The sequence below is a fragment of the Larus michahellis genome, chromosome 17, assembly GCF_964199755.1.
Source record: "Larus michahellis chromosome 17, bLarMic1.1, whole genome shotgun sequence".
In the NCBI taxonomy this organism is placed as follows: Eukaryota; Metazoa; Chordata; class Aves; order Charadriiformes; family Laridae; genus Larus; species Larus michahellis.
The window spans coordinates 6,746,279-6,764,962 of NC_133912.1; the positions used below are offsets into that span (position 1 = coordinate 6,746,279).

Sequence of the window (18,684 nt, forward strand, 5' to 3'; positions counted from 1 at the left end):
CCCCGGCCCCCAGCCATCCTTCCCCCCTCCTACCCTTTACCCCCCCAGGCTCAGCCACCTTAGACCTATTTTTCCCACTGCCATAGTACCCAGTGGCCCAGAGGGAGGCAAAAAAACAGAGGCCACAGCCCCGCTTCCGGGGCGATGGCCCAGCTCAAGGCAATAAAATGGCCACCCAGAAACAGGGCTTCCGGGGCAGGACCCAGGCCCCGCTTGCAAGCACAACCCAATGCCTGGAAAAGGCCCCTTCCTCCCGCGTTCCCCGGTGGTTCTTCTCCCAAACTGCTCCTGGGGCCAAGAACAAAGACAAAGAGGCCTAGGGCAGGGCACGCCCAGCCCCACACATCCCAGCCCCACGCCTCTGAAAGGCTGGGGCCAGGGGCACCCGCCTGATTAGAGGGGGTGCTGCTGAACACAGGGGACAGGCACAGCCCTACTTACAGGGTGGTCCCCCTCAGCTCAGCACTCCCAACGAGCCCCACGGAGCCCAAGGCTCCGACCTGCGCCCAAGTTACGGGCCCACCAGCCTGGCTCTTTCCCTCTTCAGGAGCTCCACTTCCCCCCCAGGTGTGGAGATGGTGGCTCTCACCCTCCTTACAGGGTTGCCCCTCTCTCCGGGCTGCCTAACCATGGGGCAACATGGCAAAAGGCCAAAGACCTGAGCCCTGGTTACAGGGAGGTCGCCCAGCTCAAAGCCAGCCAGGGCACAAAGGTGCTGGCAACACCTTTGACCGACCACAGTCCCTCTGCCCAGAGCGCCTTTCCCTTTCCTCCACGTCAGTCTCCTGGGCTTCCTCCGGCCCTCTTCTCGCTCTTGCCTCGCAGTGCCACACGATGGATGCCTCCTCTGTCTGCTCCACCAGCTGCTGCCGAGGCAGGAGCACGCGGTCAGAACGGAGGGACGCCGGGCCCCGTAAGGAGCTCTCCTCAGCACCCCTCGGCCCCTGGAGGGAGCTCTCCTCAGCACCTCCCGGCCCCGGGCCGTTCCCCCCGGCCCCTACCCCGGGAGGAGTTTCTTTCCCACAGAGGCTGCGGAGCTCCATCGTTAGAATTCAGAAAAAAAAGGTCCAGATTTAGAATTACTTACCGGTGGAAGAGTCTGACAGAACCGCCTGGTCGTTCTTCTTCACGTCCGAGAGCGACGCCGTCCCCCGCAGGAGTCTCCCCTCAGCACCGCCCGACCCCCGGAGGGGGTTCCTCTCAGCACACCCGGTCCCCGGAGGGAGCTCACCTCAGCACCGCCCGACCCCCGACTGTCTTCCCGCCCCTACCCCATAACCCCTGCCCCGGAAAAAACTCGGAGATCGGCTTTTCCCACCGAATTGCTGCTCCGCTGCTCCCTGCAGGGACGAGTGCGAGGTGCCTTCCGCTGCTCTGGCCGCTCCCGGCGGGGTCTGGACCCTCCGTACACCCTGTGACGATGGGCGACCGCACCTCCCCGGGACGGCACCTGAGCCCCAGCCCTCCCCACGGCGCTCGCAGACCCCCGAAGGCGATGGTCGACCCCCGCTCGCCCGCCCCGAGACGATCGCGGACCTTTCCCCGACGGCGCCGGCACCCGCCCGCCCCGAGACGATCGCGGACCCTCCCCACGAAGGCAGTGGCCGACTCCTGCCCTCTCGGCCGCCCCGAAGCGACGGCGGACCCTCCCCAAACGGCGCTGACCCCCGCCCTCCCCGAAGCGACGGCGGACCCTCCCCAGACGGCGCCGACCCCCGCCCGCCCGCCCTCCCCGAAGCGACGGCGGACCCTCCCCAGACGGCGCCGACCTCCGCCCGCCCGCCCGCCCCGAAGCGACGGCGGACCCTCCCCAGACGGCGCCGACCTCCGCCCGCCCGCTCCGGCGGGTCCTGCTCCCCTTCCCCTCAGGTGCCCGCGCGCCCCCTCACAGAGGCGCGAGCCCCCTCACAGAGGCGGGAGCGAGACCGTCGGCGACCGTTGGCGACCGTTGGCGCCCACTGCGCGTGCCCCTGCCCCGCGAGCCGCCCGCGCGAGGGGGCACGCGTCCCGCGCCTGCCGCAGCCTCGCGCCCGCCCGCGGGGGGCTCCGAGCAGCGGCGGCGCGGAGAGACCGCAGCGCTCAAAGTGCCCCGGGAAAGGGGAAGGCCCACCCTCCTCCCGGGGACTTGATGCGATCGCCACAACAGGGCTCTGGGCAAACACTAGCCAGGGCAGGAAAAGCCAACTGGCACCAGCAAGGAGATCACGTCCAGTCTCACAGGACCCCAGCAGAGAGAGGCTCCGCTTTCTGAAGTGAGGTTTCATGACACACGCGCAGAACAGGAAGGTGCTTGATCTTCATTAACAGGGATTTCCACCGCCTTCGTAAGGGTCTTAGGTCTTAACAAGACATAGGCCGCGTTTCCCAGATCAGCAACAAGCGCAGACGCTGCTCGAGCACCTGAGAAGAACTCTACGAGGCTCTACCGAAGAGCGACCCGCAAGTGCTGTTTTATTTCTTTACGAAAGAGCAGCTGCATCTCTGCCACCTCCTGGCGGCTCAGTGCCTTGTCACAGGACTGAAAGGTCAGCCTGTAGCAGAGGCTCTTCCGACCCGTCTCTGACTGCTGGAAACTGTCGATTAACTGGATGGATACGACCATTTCACCTGACACCTGCCTAGCAATGGTGTGAAAGGCAACCTCATCAAATTGTTCCCCATCAGGAACCCAAAAGCTGACATCATGCACATAGGAAGGTGGATAGAGAGAAAAACTCTTGAAAAGCCTTAACCTTCCTCTAGGAAATTGATGGAGGAATCGTGTGTCTGATGTCCAGAGCATTCGCCAGTCAGATATTCCACAGATCAACATGGCTAGGAGGTCAAGATTCAATGAAGCAAAGACAACCACTAACTCACTGCCTATAAGTTCAGTCCTTATAATTCCCACACAGGAGCCCTTCTCACAGGAGCCTGAAGTATCTATCTCCATACAGATGAAGTACTGAATTTCACTAAGCTGAGATTCAAAAGCAGAAAAGTCATTCAGTTCAGTTGTTTCAAAGCTTGTTGCTTCCTGCAGATTGATATTCAGTTTAGAGCCAGAAACAGTCTGATGAAGAGCATGTATGCTGGTTTTGATGCTATTCACCAACATCTGGATACAGCTGTTCTCTGTACCCCTGTTAACTGCACATACAAACACCACCTCATGAAAAACAGGCATGGAGTATGGACTGATAAGACACTTCCTGAAAACTGGGCCAGAAAGAACATGAATTGTCCCCGGGAGAAAGGCTGCTCTTTGTATTATTGCCTGAGCATAAGGTAGAAGGGAAGGTCTAAGATAATACTGTTTTGAAATGTGGCATCCCTCTTGTACATTCATCCAGCCATTCTTATCTGTGTCCTTGCAAAAATCAACATGGGAAAATAAAACTGCATTTGCCACTCCATTAGACATTTCTTCAGTGCTTGGAGACTCCTCTGGACTCAGAATGATCCAAAAGATATTTGAGTGACAAACACCATTGAGGTGACCTTGGTGGAGCAGAGAAAGGCAGCAGTCAATGTTTTGTAACGGAAAAGCTTTGTTGAGCTCTGCAGTGAGCTTCTCCTTTACTGTCTGTACTGGATGATTTGAATTTAGTTCTAGGAAACCCCTGTGAAAAATAAAAGCACAAATTAGACACGACTAAACATACTTCCTTGAAATGCCCTTCTGTGATCATAATTCGAGTGCAGCAATCTACACAAATCTCAGATATTAAGTCAGTAGTAACTACCTAAACAAGCCAAGTCTTTCATCAAAGGTGTTGCAATGGCTAACATGTTTTCAGGACACTGCAGTTTGTTCCCAGTCTGCAATCAAGAATTAACTGCACTTTCACTGGTAAAAAAGGAATGGGACTTAACAGTTCACCATTTCCACTCAGTACAGGCATTACCAAACTACAGAAATGAATCAAATTAGCATTTTTTACCCTAGCTAGCCTTAGTATTGTGGTATTAGCAGACACCAAGTCAATTCTTGATTTTTTTCCCTGGTACAGTAAAACAGATTAAAGTTTTAATCTTTATTTGTGCATTCAGGTCTACAGCAACTTGGTCTCAACTATAAAGTTTCTTTTTGTTCTGTAGACTTATTTTTAAGTAGGCCATAACCACAAGCCAACATGAAGCAGACCTGAAGAAGAAATGGAACATAAAAAAGGGGGAAGGAGGGAAAATGAAGAAATTCCATTTTATCTGACACCTATGGTCGTCATTCCCACTGAGAGCAGGAGTGTGTTTTATTGCCAAATAGAAGCTAGTTATAAAACTTACCTATTAATTTTATCCACAAGTATCTGTGGTACTTGGAAAGAAACTTTTTGGCTTTCCAGTTCTATCTCACAGATCATAGGTTTGAAATATGGAAGTGGGGTGCTTCGTGTGAAAATGTGGTTTAAAGCACCCTCTATACAGAAAGATTTATCTTGACTCCTGACAATAAACAAAAGCAGAGCAAAGTCACCGATGGTTTCCTATATTTAATATGTCACAAGTAGCATTACACAGACAACTCTCTTTAACACACCTCTTGTTGAATACCAGGTCTTGTTACAAGGTGACAAAAACGCAACACTACCATACTTGTACTGGGCAGATGGTCCATTGGAACAAGCTGCACTGAAAGGTCATGCAGTCTCCATCCCTGGGGACTGAATGTGTCTCTGAGCGACTTGCTCTAGCCGGCTCTGCTTTGAGCTGTGGGGTAGGGTTAGATGATTGCCAGAGGTCCTTGCCAACATCAACCATGCTGTGATTCTGTGATTATCTGCTAAGCAGATACACATAACGCAGTCCTCCTGCTGTCTTTAGACCAAGATTGACATTTGTTCTGAAATGGACCGTTTTGATCTTTAAAATCCTAAAATAATCTTATTTTTTAGAGGCTACATTGGCAAGAATTTTCCATTTTAATCTTGGCTATTCTACTTAGAGGCAAAAAAGAACTGTAGCTATTTTAAGGAAAATTAAAGGGAGTTCCTCTCTCCAAGAAACAAGATTAAAAGATCATACTAGTGCTAGGCATTATAAGAGCAAGAATATCAACTTTTCAGTTTTGCCACGCAACGGTTACCTGTAACCTGTACACTTATATCCATGGATAGTCTCTGCTTTAAATGGACGAACGTTACTCAAGATAAATCCAGCTCCTGCTGCCACAGCCACTATTTGCCAGCTGTTGTGCCATTCTCTCCTTGGTTGATCAGCAGGTGTCCCACCCTGTCCATTGCAAAGAGCCACATGGACCTCTCCCTCCTCTGTCAGTACTTCTGCGGAGCTGTAAGAAAAGCCAGGCAACAAGAAAAATGCTGCTAGCGCACACAGAAAATGTATAGTGCCAGAAAAACACCCATAACACAGCTAGAAATCTGTATCACAGCAGTCAATTAGCATAGAAATACTTCTGGTTTACTCACCTATGGAAAAAGCGGGCAAGCAGTTCTCTGTTCTTCACCACTCCAGCCTTTCTCCCACAGTGAGGGAAGTTGAAATAAATACAATCAAATTCTCTTTCTTCTGGTAAAAAATAATCCTTCAGCTTGGTGCAGTCCACAGAAAACACAACTTCAGCTCCTTCAAAAGTAAACAAAAAACAAGGCTCTGATGTTTATCATTACCGCAATTTTTAAAGAACGGTAGCAATTAAAGTCCTCTAGTTCATTTTTAAGCATATCAGAGCAGCAGCTGACAGGCATCTTCCTACTTATATGCATTAGGAAAACCAGAAAGTCTAGGCTCCCTTTGCTCTCTTGCAGAGACTTCCGCTATCTGGCTGCTTGTTTCAGAACTATTTAATAGAATCATAGAATGGTTTAGGTTGGAAGGAACCTTAAAGATCATCTCACTCCAACCCCCCTGCCCTGGGCAGGGGCACATTCCACTAGACCAGGTTGCTCAAAGCCCCGTCCAACCTGCCCTTGAACACCTCCAGGGATGGGGAATCCACAGCTTCTCTGGGCAACCTGGGCCAGGGGCTCACCATCCTCATAGTGAAAAATTTCTTCCTGATATCTAATCGAAATCTACCCTCTTCCAGTTTTAAGCCATTACCCGTCGTCCTATCCCTACGTGCCCTTATAAAAAGTCCCTCTCCAGGCCCCTTTCAGATACTGGAAGGGGCTGCAAGGTCTCTCTGGAGCCTTCTCTTCTCCAGGCAGAACAACCCCAACACTCTCAGCCTGTCGATTCCAGGCTGATTAGATTTTAGGGCATTTGACTTAGCCTCTTGGACAACTCCAGTTCCCCGCGGCAAGCGTCCTCCTGAGACGCCTGGAGTGGTGGAGGTCTCTAAGGTGCCTGGACAGCTCCCGCCGCGGCACGGCAGCGCCAGGTCCCCGGTTTAAGGCAGGCGTGCCGCCCCGCAGCTTTGCCCCGAGCGTTGCGAGACGAGCGGGTACACCCAAGGGCCGAGCACTACCCACTCCGTGTCCCTCCCCGTCCCGGCCTCCCACGTCGCTTCGCCCGAGGACCCCCCCTACCACCCTTCCCTCCCTTCCTCCCCACCGCCCGGCCGAGCCCCGCCGGCGCGGACCCACCTCCCTCCCGCAGCCGCCGGATGCTCTCCGCGGCCCGCCCCCGCCCGCACACCTCCTCTTCGCTCTCGTAGCAAGTGGCCACGACGTGGGTCCCCGCCGCCCCGCACAGGGAGGCCGCGAAGGAGAAGTTGCCCTCGCCGAGCAGCAGGACGCGGCGCACCGCCTCCATCTTCCCAGCCAGCACGCAGGCCGACGCTCCCTCATGACGTTGCTGACGGCCGCTGGTGAGGTCATCGCGCCTTGGTGACGTCATGCCGCCCCGCCCCCGGCCTCCGCCCCGCCCCGTCAGGACCGTTTTCTGTGATGAATGCCGTGCAACAGTGCCGCTATGGGAGTAAAGATGTGAGGAATACTTTTCTGTTTAAACTCAGTCTTACTGAGTGAGGCCTTGTAACAGTGGCCCCGGTCCAGCTCTCTTTCCTTTGCTGTTCAGATGGTGAATCAAAAGCCATCACCAAAGCTCTGGGATCTTAGGTTAGACTGATTTGAAAGTAGTAGTGCAACAGGAGATACTTTGGTCTTCCTGTAAGATATAAAATATTAAATTTTTTAACTTATATTTAGCCATGTGAAATGTGAATTTTTCTTTTCAGTATGCTTGCTGATTTGAAACAACATCAGAGAATAAAAAGTATGTGCACAGAACTGAAACATAGTCTCATCTGTAGGGTAGCTAAAGAGGAGCTTCTGAATGACATTTGTGCTTTGGCATGAGAGAATTGTTTACTGTCATTTTCTCATTGTTGAGTTGTGCTGCTGTGCCACCACAGAACAGGTATTTCGAGTCATTCAGGGAGTGGTATTTGCATTTCAAGTGTTCTCGTCTACCTAACCTCATCATGTTTATCCCCAATGAGCTTTCACTCAAAATTCTCCTTTCTTGCTCCTGAGTTTGAGCCTAACAAAACTCCGCACTACAGAAAAGATTTCCCTCACCTGCACTTTCTGAATATATTCTTACTATTTTGCACTTCCTCAAGTTTTTTTTTGTTTATCCTTTTAGGATTTGAATGAGAACATCATCAGTTTCAAGGGCCACCACCCTGAGTTGGAACATCCTTCATTCACCCCAGCTGCTCAGTCCTGCTGCACAATAGACTACAGGTCTCCATACAGAAGCATTTTCTTTGTTTGTGTCCAACAGACAGAGAAAGAACAAGAAGGATGCAGGAAAAGCAAGAGAACTGAAGACAGTCTGCAGACTATGCCTTCAGAAAAACAGGAGGCCTCTCTGCTAGCAATGCTATAAGGATATCCTTCAAGCAAAAGGACCTGTCACACATTAAAGCCAAACGTAGCATCATGTGAAAAACGTCCTTCCTGCTTTCCAAGCTGTTTGTAACCTGTGTGTGTTTCTGTCATTTGTTTTCTGTGCAGAGGTGACTGCAAGTCATCAGTCACCCTGCGCCCTGTCAGCCTAGCCCAACTAACAACTTAACTGGAAGACCTTATTAGAACCAGCTAATAGGAAACACTAGATCTTGGCAATTAGGTGGGATTTGGGGTATTTGATGATGTCCCCACATCACTGAGTGCGCATTTTATCTTTCTCACTTAAAGCCATGGAAGAAGGATGTCCTCTCAGTTCATTTGAGATTTAAGTTGATCCCTTCTAATATAACTTTTCTCTTAGCAGATATAAGAAACATAGAAAACTGGTCAGGTCCTAATTGAGTCTGATGATCTGTGTGACAGATCTATGGCAGTCTGTCTTTTTTGGCGATGAATTTTAGAAATTCAATTCCAGTAATACAGACTTTCCTTTATGCTCATATCCCTTTCAAGAGAGGTGTTAAGCAGATGATGACACTTGAGAAGGTCTTAGTAGTGTTTTGCACCACTCAACAATGTTAGCATAAATCAGATTAATACTGTAGACGTCAGATCATGTTCATTGTTTGAAGGGCACTGACAACATAGTTTCAAAGTGATGTGATTTGCACCGTGAGAGCAGGTGCTTTTCTCCTCTCTGGATATATCTGTGTTTGCTGCAGCTACTCGGTTTTCGTCTGCAACTGCTCTGAACTGGTTGCAGCACTTGGATGCTTTTCCATAACATGAGTCATTCTAGAGATATTTAAGAGACAGTTGTCTTCCATTCAGTTGTTATCTAATACCCACACTTTGAATGGGTTTCGATTGTCGTGAAGTTGTTTTACCAGTCTAATCTCCACTGGATAAACTTTTCTGTGCTTGTGAAACACTCTTAAATCCTGTGGCAACACCGAGGGAAAAGGCTCATGCAATTAGATGTTTGCAATACATTAGAGTACACAAAGTGAAACTAGCAAAGTGTTTCTGAACACCAGGCTCTCCTGGACATACCTGTCACTCAAGCTGTAAGCAAGAATGATGCCGGGTATGTTTCCCTGCGCAGCAACCTTACCCAGCTTTCTTTACCCAACACTCCCTTGTGCTCAGTGCTCAAAACAAAAGAAATACAAACTGCTAATTCATGTTTTATTTGTTAGTAAACTTACTCAGCATAAATAATAAGAGTAGCCATTCAGTATAGTTGGCATCTGATGAAAAGTGCTCTTGAATAGCCCCCCGTGGTGACTTTAAATAGCAGCCTACTTCCTTTGGGCTCCTGCAATGGCAGGCTTCTCTTCACGGGTGATAGGGATAGTGCGCTCAGGGACGTCGCTTTGTTTCCTTGGTGCAGTCACAGTCAGGACACCATCCAGAGAGAGTGATGAGGTTATGGTCAGAGGGTCCACATCATCTGGAATCCTGTATTTCCTGTTGAACTCCCTGGCAATAAAGCCATGCTCATCCTTCAAAAGGAGAAGAGAAGGAACAGCCCTGATTAGAAATGTTCATTCAGCTCTACCTAAACCATGGGTCCTTTGCATAAAGTCAGAGATCAGGAAGCTCCAGCTCTCAAAGGAGAACTTCTCAGGAAGTTAAAAGAGTTTTTATTATGAGACGCCCTTTTTAAAGAGCCAAGACTGGCCAAAGTGAGACACTGCCCTGCTTAGGCTGCAGGTGCCTGGTACAGGAGGTACACTATTTACAGGAGGAGGCTTTATGTTCCAGCTCTTGTGCCAGGCAGAGACTGGCTTCATTGCACAGTGGTATGCTGTCATTCCTAAGATGCAGCAGCTAGGCCTACATGTTGTCCAGAGCTCTGGTAATACACTGCTTTCTAGTGAGCTGAGATCTGCGATAGTGCTTGGTTATTTTCTTAGCGAAAATAATTTGCAGAAGTTATGTCAGGATTACAGGCTTCCACAAGCTCTTAGAGCTGACAATTCCAGTGACATAGCTACTTTATCGTGCCTATTCGTTTCCTTCTGGCAAGGAGGTGAGGCGGGGGTGGGGAGAGGGGAAGATGGGGACTGACAAACCCTGTTACATACAGCTTTGGACAGGGCTTTTGACTTCTGCCTGTCCAGTTGCCACACAGGTCTCCAGAGACAACAAGCAGTGGGATGACTGACAGTAGCACACAACCTTTAAGGATTACAAACTAATAGATGGGCCTTTTTCAGGAAGAGGTAGCCTTATGGTAACGGAACAGGGCAATGCACTGATTCATTATGTGGTTTAATTATTACAGTTCGTTGTTAGCTTATTGAATGCGTCCCTGCATTCCCAGCCTCTTCCCAGAAAGAGGGAGGCCCAGAAATGCCCATTTCAAAGATGATTTTCCAGGTCAGTTCACAGTTCATGTAACATCAGCAATAAATCTCCACCCTGTTGCTGCCCAGTCTGGGTTCAGCTGGAGGGTTTGCACAGAGCATCTTCCATTAGGATTGGTTGATAAAAAACATTAGAAGTATTTGAGATGAGCACAGGAGAGGACTGTTTTGCAGTCTCCTTGTTTAACCATAGATGAGGAAGTTCACACTGACTTTATCAGTTGCACAGGTAAGTAGGAGTAGAAGTACCTGGCGCTCTTCGTGTTTCCCATGAATTTCTATCATGTCCCCAAGCACCTTCACTTTTAGCTCCTCAGGGGAGAAATGCTTCACATCAAGATTTACAGAAAATTTGTCCTTCTCCAGTCGCATCTGCAAAACAAGGAGGTGCTTCAGAAAAGAGCAGGTGAGGGTTTCAGCTTAAAAAGGCTCTCAGAATAAAGCAGTTCAAGGCTCAAGCTGGTGTCTACACATGCACTGTCTGACCTTCATTCAATCCTGTGATTCTGATCTGGGTGGCTTCATCCCTTGCTAGCCTGTTACATTAATGCCCATCACTACAGTATCTAAAATGTGAATGCTTTCTCTTGATCATATGGGATAAATGTTTTCCTTGGGAGTGAGGAAGAGATTCTCTTAATCTGAATCCTGGAGCTCTGCTCTGGGATGTGGAGGCAGCCTCTGTGCCAGCTCTAGGCTTACTGGTTTCCACAGTTCAACCTGGGAGTCTAAGTGCATCCTCCTCCTTCTAGAATATTTGTGAAGATTTCTCCACTGAGATAGACAGATGTTTTTATCTGTGGTGCTTATTATGGCTGCTTCAGTGGATAGCGAGACCCAGGTCACTAAATCAAAGGAAACATTAGGCAAAGATTAAAAAAATACTTCGCTCTCTCTTCTTTGGCTTAGAATAGCTCTATAATTTACTTGTAAATAAGACAGTTGACTCAGAACAGGCAAGGTTGTTTGAACTGCATGCCTCTTGGCTCAGCCCCTGAAGCAAGCAGATGGCTGCTTCAGGATCCTTTGGGTCCTGTATCTTACTTCAAATGCTGCTGTTCTCAGCAGTGATTCTTTAAAACAGGTCCCTTTTTCCTCAGCAACCATGAGCTCCCACACTGCCTGACATGAGGATCCTACTACCCCTGCCCACTATCTCTGTGCTGTTTACTTCTCAGGAGAGAGTGGCATTGAATGTTTTGCACAGCAGACAGGAAAATTAGGCTTCCTACTTTCTTCCATCAGTTCTTACAGTCATTTGCTGCACACTCAGCTCAGTTTGCCTTTATTCCCAACACTATGGTAATACTTGGTCTCAGTCACAAATGATTAGCAGATCATGCAGAGGTTCTTGCCTAATGCAGAGGAGCAGAGGCACAAACACAGCACCCTTTTCCCCAGCCTTTTCCTAACAACCACCTACAAGCAGCTTCCAAGCTCTCAGCTCTCATGGGTCTCCAGCTCCAGACCCATCAGGATGTGCACATAGCAATAACAAAGAGCATTAAGAAGGGAAGATTACCTCAGAGAGTCCCGTCTCCAGCCAACCCGGCATCCGAAGAATGGGGGATCTCATCATGAAGGGGCTGAAGCTGGGGGAAGCAGGGAAAAGCTCTGACTCCTGCAGGTGCTCTCCAAAAATCTGGTCAAAGATACGACTTGGTGCCAACCAAGATAACAGAGGTCTGCGGATCAGGGGGTTATGAATGGTGATATCCATTGGAGTGTGCTGGAGGAGCCCGGCAAACAACTGTGCTGCAATGCTGTGCTGGGAGTGTGGAACAGCTTTATACCCGTGCAGCTGGCCTGGCCTTCCCCCCCTCCCCGAGGCCTCTTGAACAGTGGTGTCAGGGATTTTATTGTCCCACTCCTGGGCTGGTCCCTTCAGCAGTGCCCAGTAGCTGTCTGGGGGATTTGAACACACTGCTGAGGAGGAGGGGGAAGGGGAGAAGAAGAAAAGGAGCCTAATGGGGCAGCAAGAAGCCAAACTGCCCAGCCACCCGCCCCGCTCCCCACGTGCTGTTTATCTGCTGAGTCCCAGGCAGGCTTGGCGGATGTTCCTAGCTGCTTTGGATGCCAGCAGGATCAATGCAGCTCCTATCTTTGGCTCACAGGGAAAATTACAAGGGGCCGTTGTTCCCACTGCCAGCACTGAGACTTCAGCTCCCCACATCACCCACCAGTCTCAGAAGAACTCTGCTTTTCCACAAGGCAAAGGAAGCCACAGGTCTACTTTATTCAGAGGACAGGAAAGATCCCAGGAGGTCTTTGCTGAGATACCCCTGGCAGTGTGGCTCTCTGCAGCCCAGTAAGCCCCGCTGCTTTAGTGCAAGCCCTTTGGTGTTTGTGCAAATGAAGAATGGCTTTCTCCACAGAGCTTCAGCCCAACACCTCTTGTCTTTTGCCTACTACAGAAACCACTTTGCTGGAGAGAGCAGAAGAGCCCAACTCTCTCAGTAGTCCAGAGGGATGTGAGCAGAGATAAACCGTGCATGCCAACAGCCTCCATGACACTGCACTGAGACATGCCTTCTCAGGGATATAAGCTACCTCTGTCTGCCTGTGGCCCTGAAGTAAGCTGATTTCCTATAATTATGCTCCTAACATGTCTTAATTCACTCATTTATTTTAATTCCTGCATTGCCTGTGAGTCTACATCATGGGAATGGGTTCAGCCTAGCAACTGTCCTTAAAGGGCAAGAGCTAGTCTCTGCCCCTCAGAGCTTGCAACTTAAATACCATTACTGGCTCAGAGGCACTTCGTTCTTACTGCTAGGACCACCAGTCCTTTGCAAAAGGGTCTGACCCTCTTCCTCTCAGCTTGCCTGCAAGAATAGGGAGAAGAATTTGCCCTGTGCAACAGCTCAGGCCATAAATAACTTCTCCAATTCCCCATTACATCAACAGCAGTGCACCTGCTCTCTCATACTGCAGGGACATGGACTCAAATCTCTGGTTTCAGGGTACAAGGAGCTTAACTGGGCACTACTCCTCCCCAGTTCCCTCCCCCCCCAGTTCAATAAAACTGGATCTATGCCGGATTCAGATGCCTGCTTAACTTGTGATCACTGGCACAGGCATTTCTCCAGGTCTCATTACATTGTGCCAAAGCCCTGGCCAGGAAGGGTCTGGACAGCCAGCTTACAGCAGCATGGTTCAGGATGTGGAGGTGTCAGTAGTGGGATCTGGATCCCGTCTAGCCCTGCTTAACTACCTCCAGTATTTCACTACTCATAGGAACAAAAGGCTTGAGCTGTCCGCTCAGCTTCTGGGAAAATCAAGCTCCTTTGTGTAGGGTACAGGAGGGGCTGATTTGGGCCCTAAGCTCACAGTGGGGTGATGGGTGTGATAGTTTGCACAACCTGATCAAGCACCAGCGAGCATTAGCTACTGCTCCATCCCCATGGGGTGCTTTAGGGCCCACAGGACCAGTGTCAGGGACTCCTTAAACAATGAGCCTTCTTGCTAGCCCTTGCCTTTGGGGACATCCCAGGCAGCAAGAGCCTGGGGTCTGTCCTGCTTTCTCCTCCTGCAGCCTCCCTCACCTCACCTCTGTGCCTCCCTGCTGTACTTGGCTGCCCGTTTGCCTCCTGCACCCCCTGCTCAAGGTGGGGATCTCAGAGGCTGGGAGAAGGTGCGGGATTTTCCTGAGGCATCCCTGACTGCAGGCAGTGCCTGCACTCCCTGCTGGAATGCAGCAAGAAGCTTCCCTTGTCACCCTGGCGAGGCATCCTGGGGCCTGTGTGCGTGGCTATTTTGGTCCATCTTTTTATCACACACTCCTCCCTGTGGAACTCGCCCAATTAAAACCTTGCAATCTGCAGCCTTCACTCTCAGAGGCAGTGAGTGCTTGGAAGGTTCCCTTCTCAGACACGCCATGGCTGCACGGACTGTGCCCCACGCCTACCCCATGAGTTCGGAGTACGAGTTTGCCAACCCTAGCAAGATCTATGACCAGAACTTTGGAGAAGGTAAGAAAGGAGATGGGATCCCCCCGGCACCTTTCTCTCCTCTGGTGCAGGAGCACGGGTGGAGTCCCCCCCGGGGGAGAGTGAGCTCCAGAGCAGGATAGGGAAGCTGGAGCCAAGGAATTGTGAGTGTGAGAACCCAGGCCAAATCAGGGGGGAATATCAGGGGAATAGCCAGGGTCTCTCTTTTCAGGTCCACTTCCTTCATCCATGCCTACTGCTGTCTCTCTTGTCCCTCTCTCATGCCCCCAGTGGTCTGGCATTCATGCGTATGCTGTGCAAACATGGAGCAAAATGCTCCGGGGGGTTGGGGGGATGGAGTTTTTGCAGCCGGGGGCTGTGGAGAAAAGCTGAGCTGGGGTGTTCAGCACAAAGCCTGGCAGTGGCTGGCAGAGGGGAAGGAATGTGGGCAGCAGCAGAACCATTCAGCACCAGCACAACAGCGTGAAAAGGAAAAAAGCTCCAAGGAAAGCCCCCTGGACAATGGCACACAAAAGGCCTTTAGTTCTTCAGGGCAGTTTCTTCATCATCAGCATTTTCCATGCCCATCCCTGGCTGTGGGCTTTGCACTGCAGAGCACCCAATGCACCTACCGGTCCCTCCCTGTCCACCCAGCAGACAAGCTGGATGCCAGCCCCTTAGCCTGCTGGCAGCTGCCAGCTGCATGGTGGGAGGCAGTGGCTGGCAGCCGTCTGGTTCTCTGTGTGTTTTAGAGACAGAAAGGTAGGAACTTCAAAAAATTCCATCCATATTGTGCTGATGTGGTAGTAAAACCAAGGTGTTTGCCAGGTCCCAGCCTCCTCCTGTCTCCCTCCCCTGTGTGCTGCCAACCATCCTTCTCCAACTCCTTCCCCTGGAAACCCCACGCTCCTTACTGAGTCTCATTTTCAGGTGTGTCCCCATGTGAGATTTTAGCCCCTGCCCTGTACCATGGCTACTACATCAGGCCTCGGATCAATAAGCAGCTGGATAGAGGCACCTCTGAGATCAGCCTCAATGAGCACAAATTCCAAGTCTTCCTGGATGTCTGTCACTTCCTGCCAGATGAGCTCACTGTCCGCACTGTAGACAACCTGCTGGAGGTGGTGGGACAGCACCCACAGAAGGCTGACCGCCATGGCTTCATCTCCCGAGAGTTCACCAGGACCTACATTCTCCCTCTGGATGTCGACCCCTTGCTGGTGAGAGCTACATTGTCCCATGATGGCATCTTAAGCATTGTGGCTCCCCGGACGGGAAAGGAGGTGAAGGCCAGAGTCAACGAGGTGAAGATAACCCAACAGGAGCAGCCAGTGGGGAAGGAAGAACAGTCTGAGGAAGGAAAAAGGAAGGAAGAGTCCTAAAGGCCCTAGATCTGGGCTTGCACAGGGCAGGTGGGGGGGAAAGGGATGGGGAATCCATGGTGCCAGACCCTTATTTCTCACCATCAGTGTTTAGCCGGGCTAAACAGGCAGCCATATATATGCCATACTTCTGCTTCTTAAGACCGATGGCTGGAAAAAGGGACTTGGAACTGAAAAAAGAGGGGGACTAAAGTGTCAGTGTGAGGGACTGTGATGCAAGTTTTCTCCTAGGTCAAGTGCTCATCGAGCAGGGTGCTCTTCTCTCACCCCAAATGGCAAGGGTCACTCTTACCCTAAACTGTGAGGCTGTGTCGCAGTGGACTGTTAAACAGCTGCTGTGCTCTAGCCCAGAAGGGTACCGGGAAGAGGGAAGAGATGATCCCAGTGCCTTGCTTCTGAGCTGGTAGCTGACCTCTGTGGAGATGGAAGGTGCTTGTTGGTCTGTAAAAGTGCCTGCAGCTCTCAGGAGGAGAGAGGAATAAATCTGCCTCTGATCTGCTCTTGTTTGCCTTGGATTCATGTTGCTTCTGGCCAAGCTACTCTGCAGCAGGAAGGATGGACGGTGCCTTAGCTGCTCCAGATGTGGGGAGCAGAGCAGCAGAGAGTTCACACTACGCTTATATGTGGAAATGGCATCAGTGGGGACTTGGAGGGACTCTGTCCACGGGGCAGCCAGGGGGACCTCTGTGATTGACCCTACTGGCTCAGGTGCAGCTGGAGTTGCTTGCTGTTGTAGGGAGTCCTCAGTGGGCAGTAGCCTCAAGGAGAAAAGATGTAGAGTGACGGGCTCTTGGAAGCTCACTGTGCATTTCCAGACCTGCAGCTGGAGTTAGCTCAAGTTAAAAATGGTCTCTGCTTACTTCAGCCCTCTAGTTTATGGGACTTAAGGCTTATTCACACACAGAATTTTTCAGCCGTTGTGAGGGGAGTGAAATGCTGAAGGGAAAGGCTCTGCTCAGATCCCAAGTGCCTTGCTGGCATCCCAGCACTCTCTGTAGAGTCACAGAAGGGAAGAATTTGGCCTCTTTTGCAGACACCATGATGCTACCAACTACATGAGAAATGTCTCCATAGTCTTGTGATGTTGGGCTAGGGGGCGTGTGTGCTGCTGCTGGTGGCAGCTGCTGCCTCGGATGGCCCCTAGGGCTCAGCAGGTGCCAGTTGCAATCCTTGTCTTGTTGGAGCCAATTAAAGCAGCCAAAATGCTGTGTCACTGGCCAAATATGGGGGTCCCTGGCATGCCTCAGTGCAGCCCTCCCACAGAGGAGAGAGAAGGTTCCAAGGTCCCTGTGGACAGAGTTTCTCCCTCTCCCTGCTGGGAGGCAGAGGCTTCTGCACTCTGCCTCCATGAATACATAGGGCCAGAAATGCCCTGCTCAGGACTCTATCCCATGCAGCATACCTCCTTGGTTGCTGAAACACCGGTATAAGGCTGCTCTTTCACCCTTGCCAGGCAACGTGGTATCCAGACCAGAGTGAATCACTGTGCAGCTATTTTCTACTTCTCAGGGTCCCTGCCAGCAATGAGTATCAGAGTCAAATTAAGAGCAGCCCTGCTTGCCAGCCTCATGAGCGCAAACAGGAGGATGACTAAGCCTCCATCTCCCCCGGTGCAGATCAGATACCCACACTCACAGTCTGTATTGCTGAGGGATGCCCTTACTCATGAAGTAGGACCAGGTAAGCTGCTGCCAGTAAGTATTTCAGACACTGACAAAATAAAAATCACCTTTACAACAGGCTTCATCTAAGTTATTAATAATAATTCCAAAGATAATCCTGGACTAGTGGCTTTCAATCATCTGAAGCAGCTGCTTGTAAAGGCAGGAACAGCCCAGTCCTTAGCTGCTCCTCTGTGTACAAGCCTCTTTCTGCTCCTCAGTGCACACCGCATCAGCCTCGTGCACTGCACCAGGTACGTACCACATCCCATTCACAGCAGCACCCACCCGAGTTCCAGGAGGACTGAGTTCTTGAGCCCATATCCCTGTGATGAGGGCAGAGACCTCTATCTGTGTGTGGGATCAGGCGTGGCCTTAATTTCCTTAGTGCCCTGCCATTAAAGGATTCCTCAAACTCACAGCCATTTCAGAGCAGCATCTATAAAATGCTTTTCTTTGTTTCTGATCTGGCATCTTCCGTGCTGGTAAGAAGGATTGATGGTCCCCTTGCTCACTGCAGGCCTCCCGTCACTAGGATAAACATCTTAACTGGACTGGCGATAGGGAGGATGGCCAACATATGACCTGCAAGCTGGGGAAAGGATGCCTGGCTGAAGGAGCGCACGTACACACACAATGCAGACATGGCACACGCTAGCGCATGAAATGCCATCTGGCCCTGCTCTGACTCTACAACACAAGGGTTGTGGGTTGCTGAACCACTGAGGGCTGAAAACAGCATGTGGCCAGGGCTGGGACTGCACCAGGAGTGGATTCTAAGACAAAAGAGCCCAAAACACTTCAGAGCTCTCTCTCCTTCATTTTTTATACCCAATGCCAACTTGTTGTGTGCCTGTACCACATCTATCACAGTGTGGTCCCAATCCCTTGGTGTCTGAGGTACCTTGACACTATTGCAATAGAAATACACAGCGTTAGTAGTCATTACACAGTTCTGTTCTCCCTCTGGCTTTTATTAGCCCTGTCTTTGCTCTCCAACGAGTTCATTCTCTATTGCTGGGCACTTGCAGGTTCTTCCTGTGCAAGTTGCACAGCCTGTTACCCAGATGATGTCCCTGAGTGCATGAAGACAGCTGCCCTGATCAGTGATGCAGTGAGAGGGGCTGCCACTGCCTGGTGTCAGACACTGGGCTCTTCCTCTGCATCCCAGCAGACTTTGCACAAAATAGCCTGATCGGTTTGCTGAGCAGGAGCACTGGAAGCCATGCTCTTTTTCATCCCTGCAGACACAGACCAAGGAGGGAATGCAGAGTGGCAGCCAAATGCTCTCCAGCTCTGCCAATGTTTTTGATGCCTTTCTGTTTCTCTGGTGGAGCTCAAACCAGCAGCTCCAGTATTTGTGAAAGGGGCTAATAGGAACAGGCTCCCAGCCTTTTTTTTTTCTCTTGTTCACAAAGCAGCAAATCCCAAGTTATCCCAGAAATCAAAACAGACACTGGCTCACTAAATCAACAGTGTCTGTGGCAAACCCAGAGACACACAGTCTGCAACTTCCCAAGCAGGGCCAGACTCCTGAGACC

General features: G+C 50.7%; 3 protein-coding genes across 4 annotated transcripts; 1 reads left to right on the top strand and 2 right to left on the bottom strand.

Annotated features, from left to right (window-relative positions):
- Positions 1–2,240: 2,240 nt before the first annotated feature.
- FDXACB1 (ferredoxin-fold anticodon binding domain containing 1) lies at positions 2,241–6,734 on the bottom strand. 2 transcript variants are annotated; one of them, XM_074561314.1, is made up of 5 exons: positions 6,528–6,734; positions 5,409–5,565; positions 5,066–5,269; positions 4,267–4,425; positions 2,241–3,602 (listed from the first exon to the last, which is right to left on the bottom strand). In XM_074561314.1, exons 1-5 carry the CDS (start codon positions 6,694–6,696, stop codon positions 2,423–2,425), a joined length of 1,869 nt encoding a protein of 622 aa, XP_074417415.1. In that variant the 5' UTR covers positions 6,697–6,734; the 3' UTR covers positions 2,241–2,422. The 2 variants fall into 2 exon arrangements, with proteins under 2 accessions (XP_074417415.1, XP_074417417.1); XM_074561316.1 differs by lacking the exon at positions 4,267–4,425 and having other exon boundaries at positions 6,528–6,723.
- Positions 6,735–8,973: 2,239 nt separating this feature from the next.
- CRYAB (crystallin alpha B) lies at positions 8,974–12,118 on the bottom strand. The gene is made up of 3 exons (XM_074561060.1): positions 11,694–12,118; positions 10,421–10,543; positions 8,974–9,304 (listed from the first exon to the last, which is right to left on the bottom strand). The coding sequence occupies exons 1-3, from the start codon at positions 11,889–11,891 to the stop codon at positions 9,101–9,103; spliced, it is 525 nt and encodes a 174-aa protein (XP_074417161.1). The 5' UTR covers positions 11,892–12,118; the 3' UTR covers positions 8,974–9,100.
- Positions 12,119–12,585: 467 nt separating this feature from the next.
- HSPB2 (heat shock protein family B (small) member 2) lies at positions 12,586–15,981 on the top strand. The gene is made up of 3 exons (XM_074561366.1): positions 12,586–12,744; positions 13,996–14,142; positions 15,031–15,981. The coding sequence occupies exons 2-3, from the start codon at positions 14,049–14,051 to the stop codon at positions 15,480–15,482; spliced, it is 546 nt and encodes a 181-aa protein (XP_074417467.1). The 5' UTR covers positions 12,586–12,744; positions 13,996–14,048; the 3' UTR covers positions 15,483–15,981.
- The last annotated feature ends 2,703 nt before the right edge of the window (positions 15,982–18,684 follow it).

What these genes read in the sequence shown, in the direction of transcription:
- HSPB2 (XM_074561366.1), top strand. Translation starts at nt 14,049, where the DNA reads ATGGCTGCACGGACTGTGCCCCACGCCTACCCCATGAGTTCGGAGTAC. An exon ending in TGACCAGAACTTTGGAGAAG is followed by an intron (nt 14,143 to 15,030) that starts GTAAGAAAGGAG and finishes TCTCATTTTCAG; the next exon opens with GTGTGTCCCCATGTGAGATT.
- CRYAB (XM_074561060.1), bottom strand. Translation starts at nt 11,891, where the DNA reads ATGGATATCACCATTCATAACCCCCTGATCCGCAGACCTCTGTTATCT. An exon ending in TGGAGACGGGACTCTCTGAG is followed by an intron (nt 10,544 to 11,693) that starts GTAATCTTCCCT and finishes CTTGTTTTGCAG; the next exon opens with ATGCGACTGGAGAAGGACAA. An exon ending in GGAAACACGAAGAGCGCCAG is followed by an intron (nt 9,305 to 10,420) that starts GTACTTCTACTC and finishes CTCCTTTTGAAG; the next exon opens with GATGAGCATGGCTTTATTGC.
- FDXACB1 (XM_074561314.1), bottom strand. Translation starts at nt 6,696, where the DNA reads ATGGAGGCGGTGCGCCGCGTCCTGCTGCTCGGCGAGGGCAACTTCTCC. An exon ending in CTTGCCCGCTTTTTCCATAG is followed by an intron (nt 5,270 to 5,408) that starts GTGAGTAAACCA and finishes CTTTTCTTACAG; the next exon opens with CTCCGCAGAAGTACTGACAG. An exon ending in TATAAGTGTACAGGTTACAG is followed by an intron (nt 4,426 to 5,065) that starts GTAACCGTTGCG and finishes GTTTATTGTCAG; the next exon opens with GAGTCAAGATAAATCTTTCT.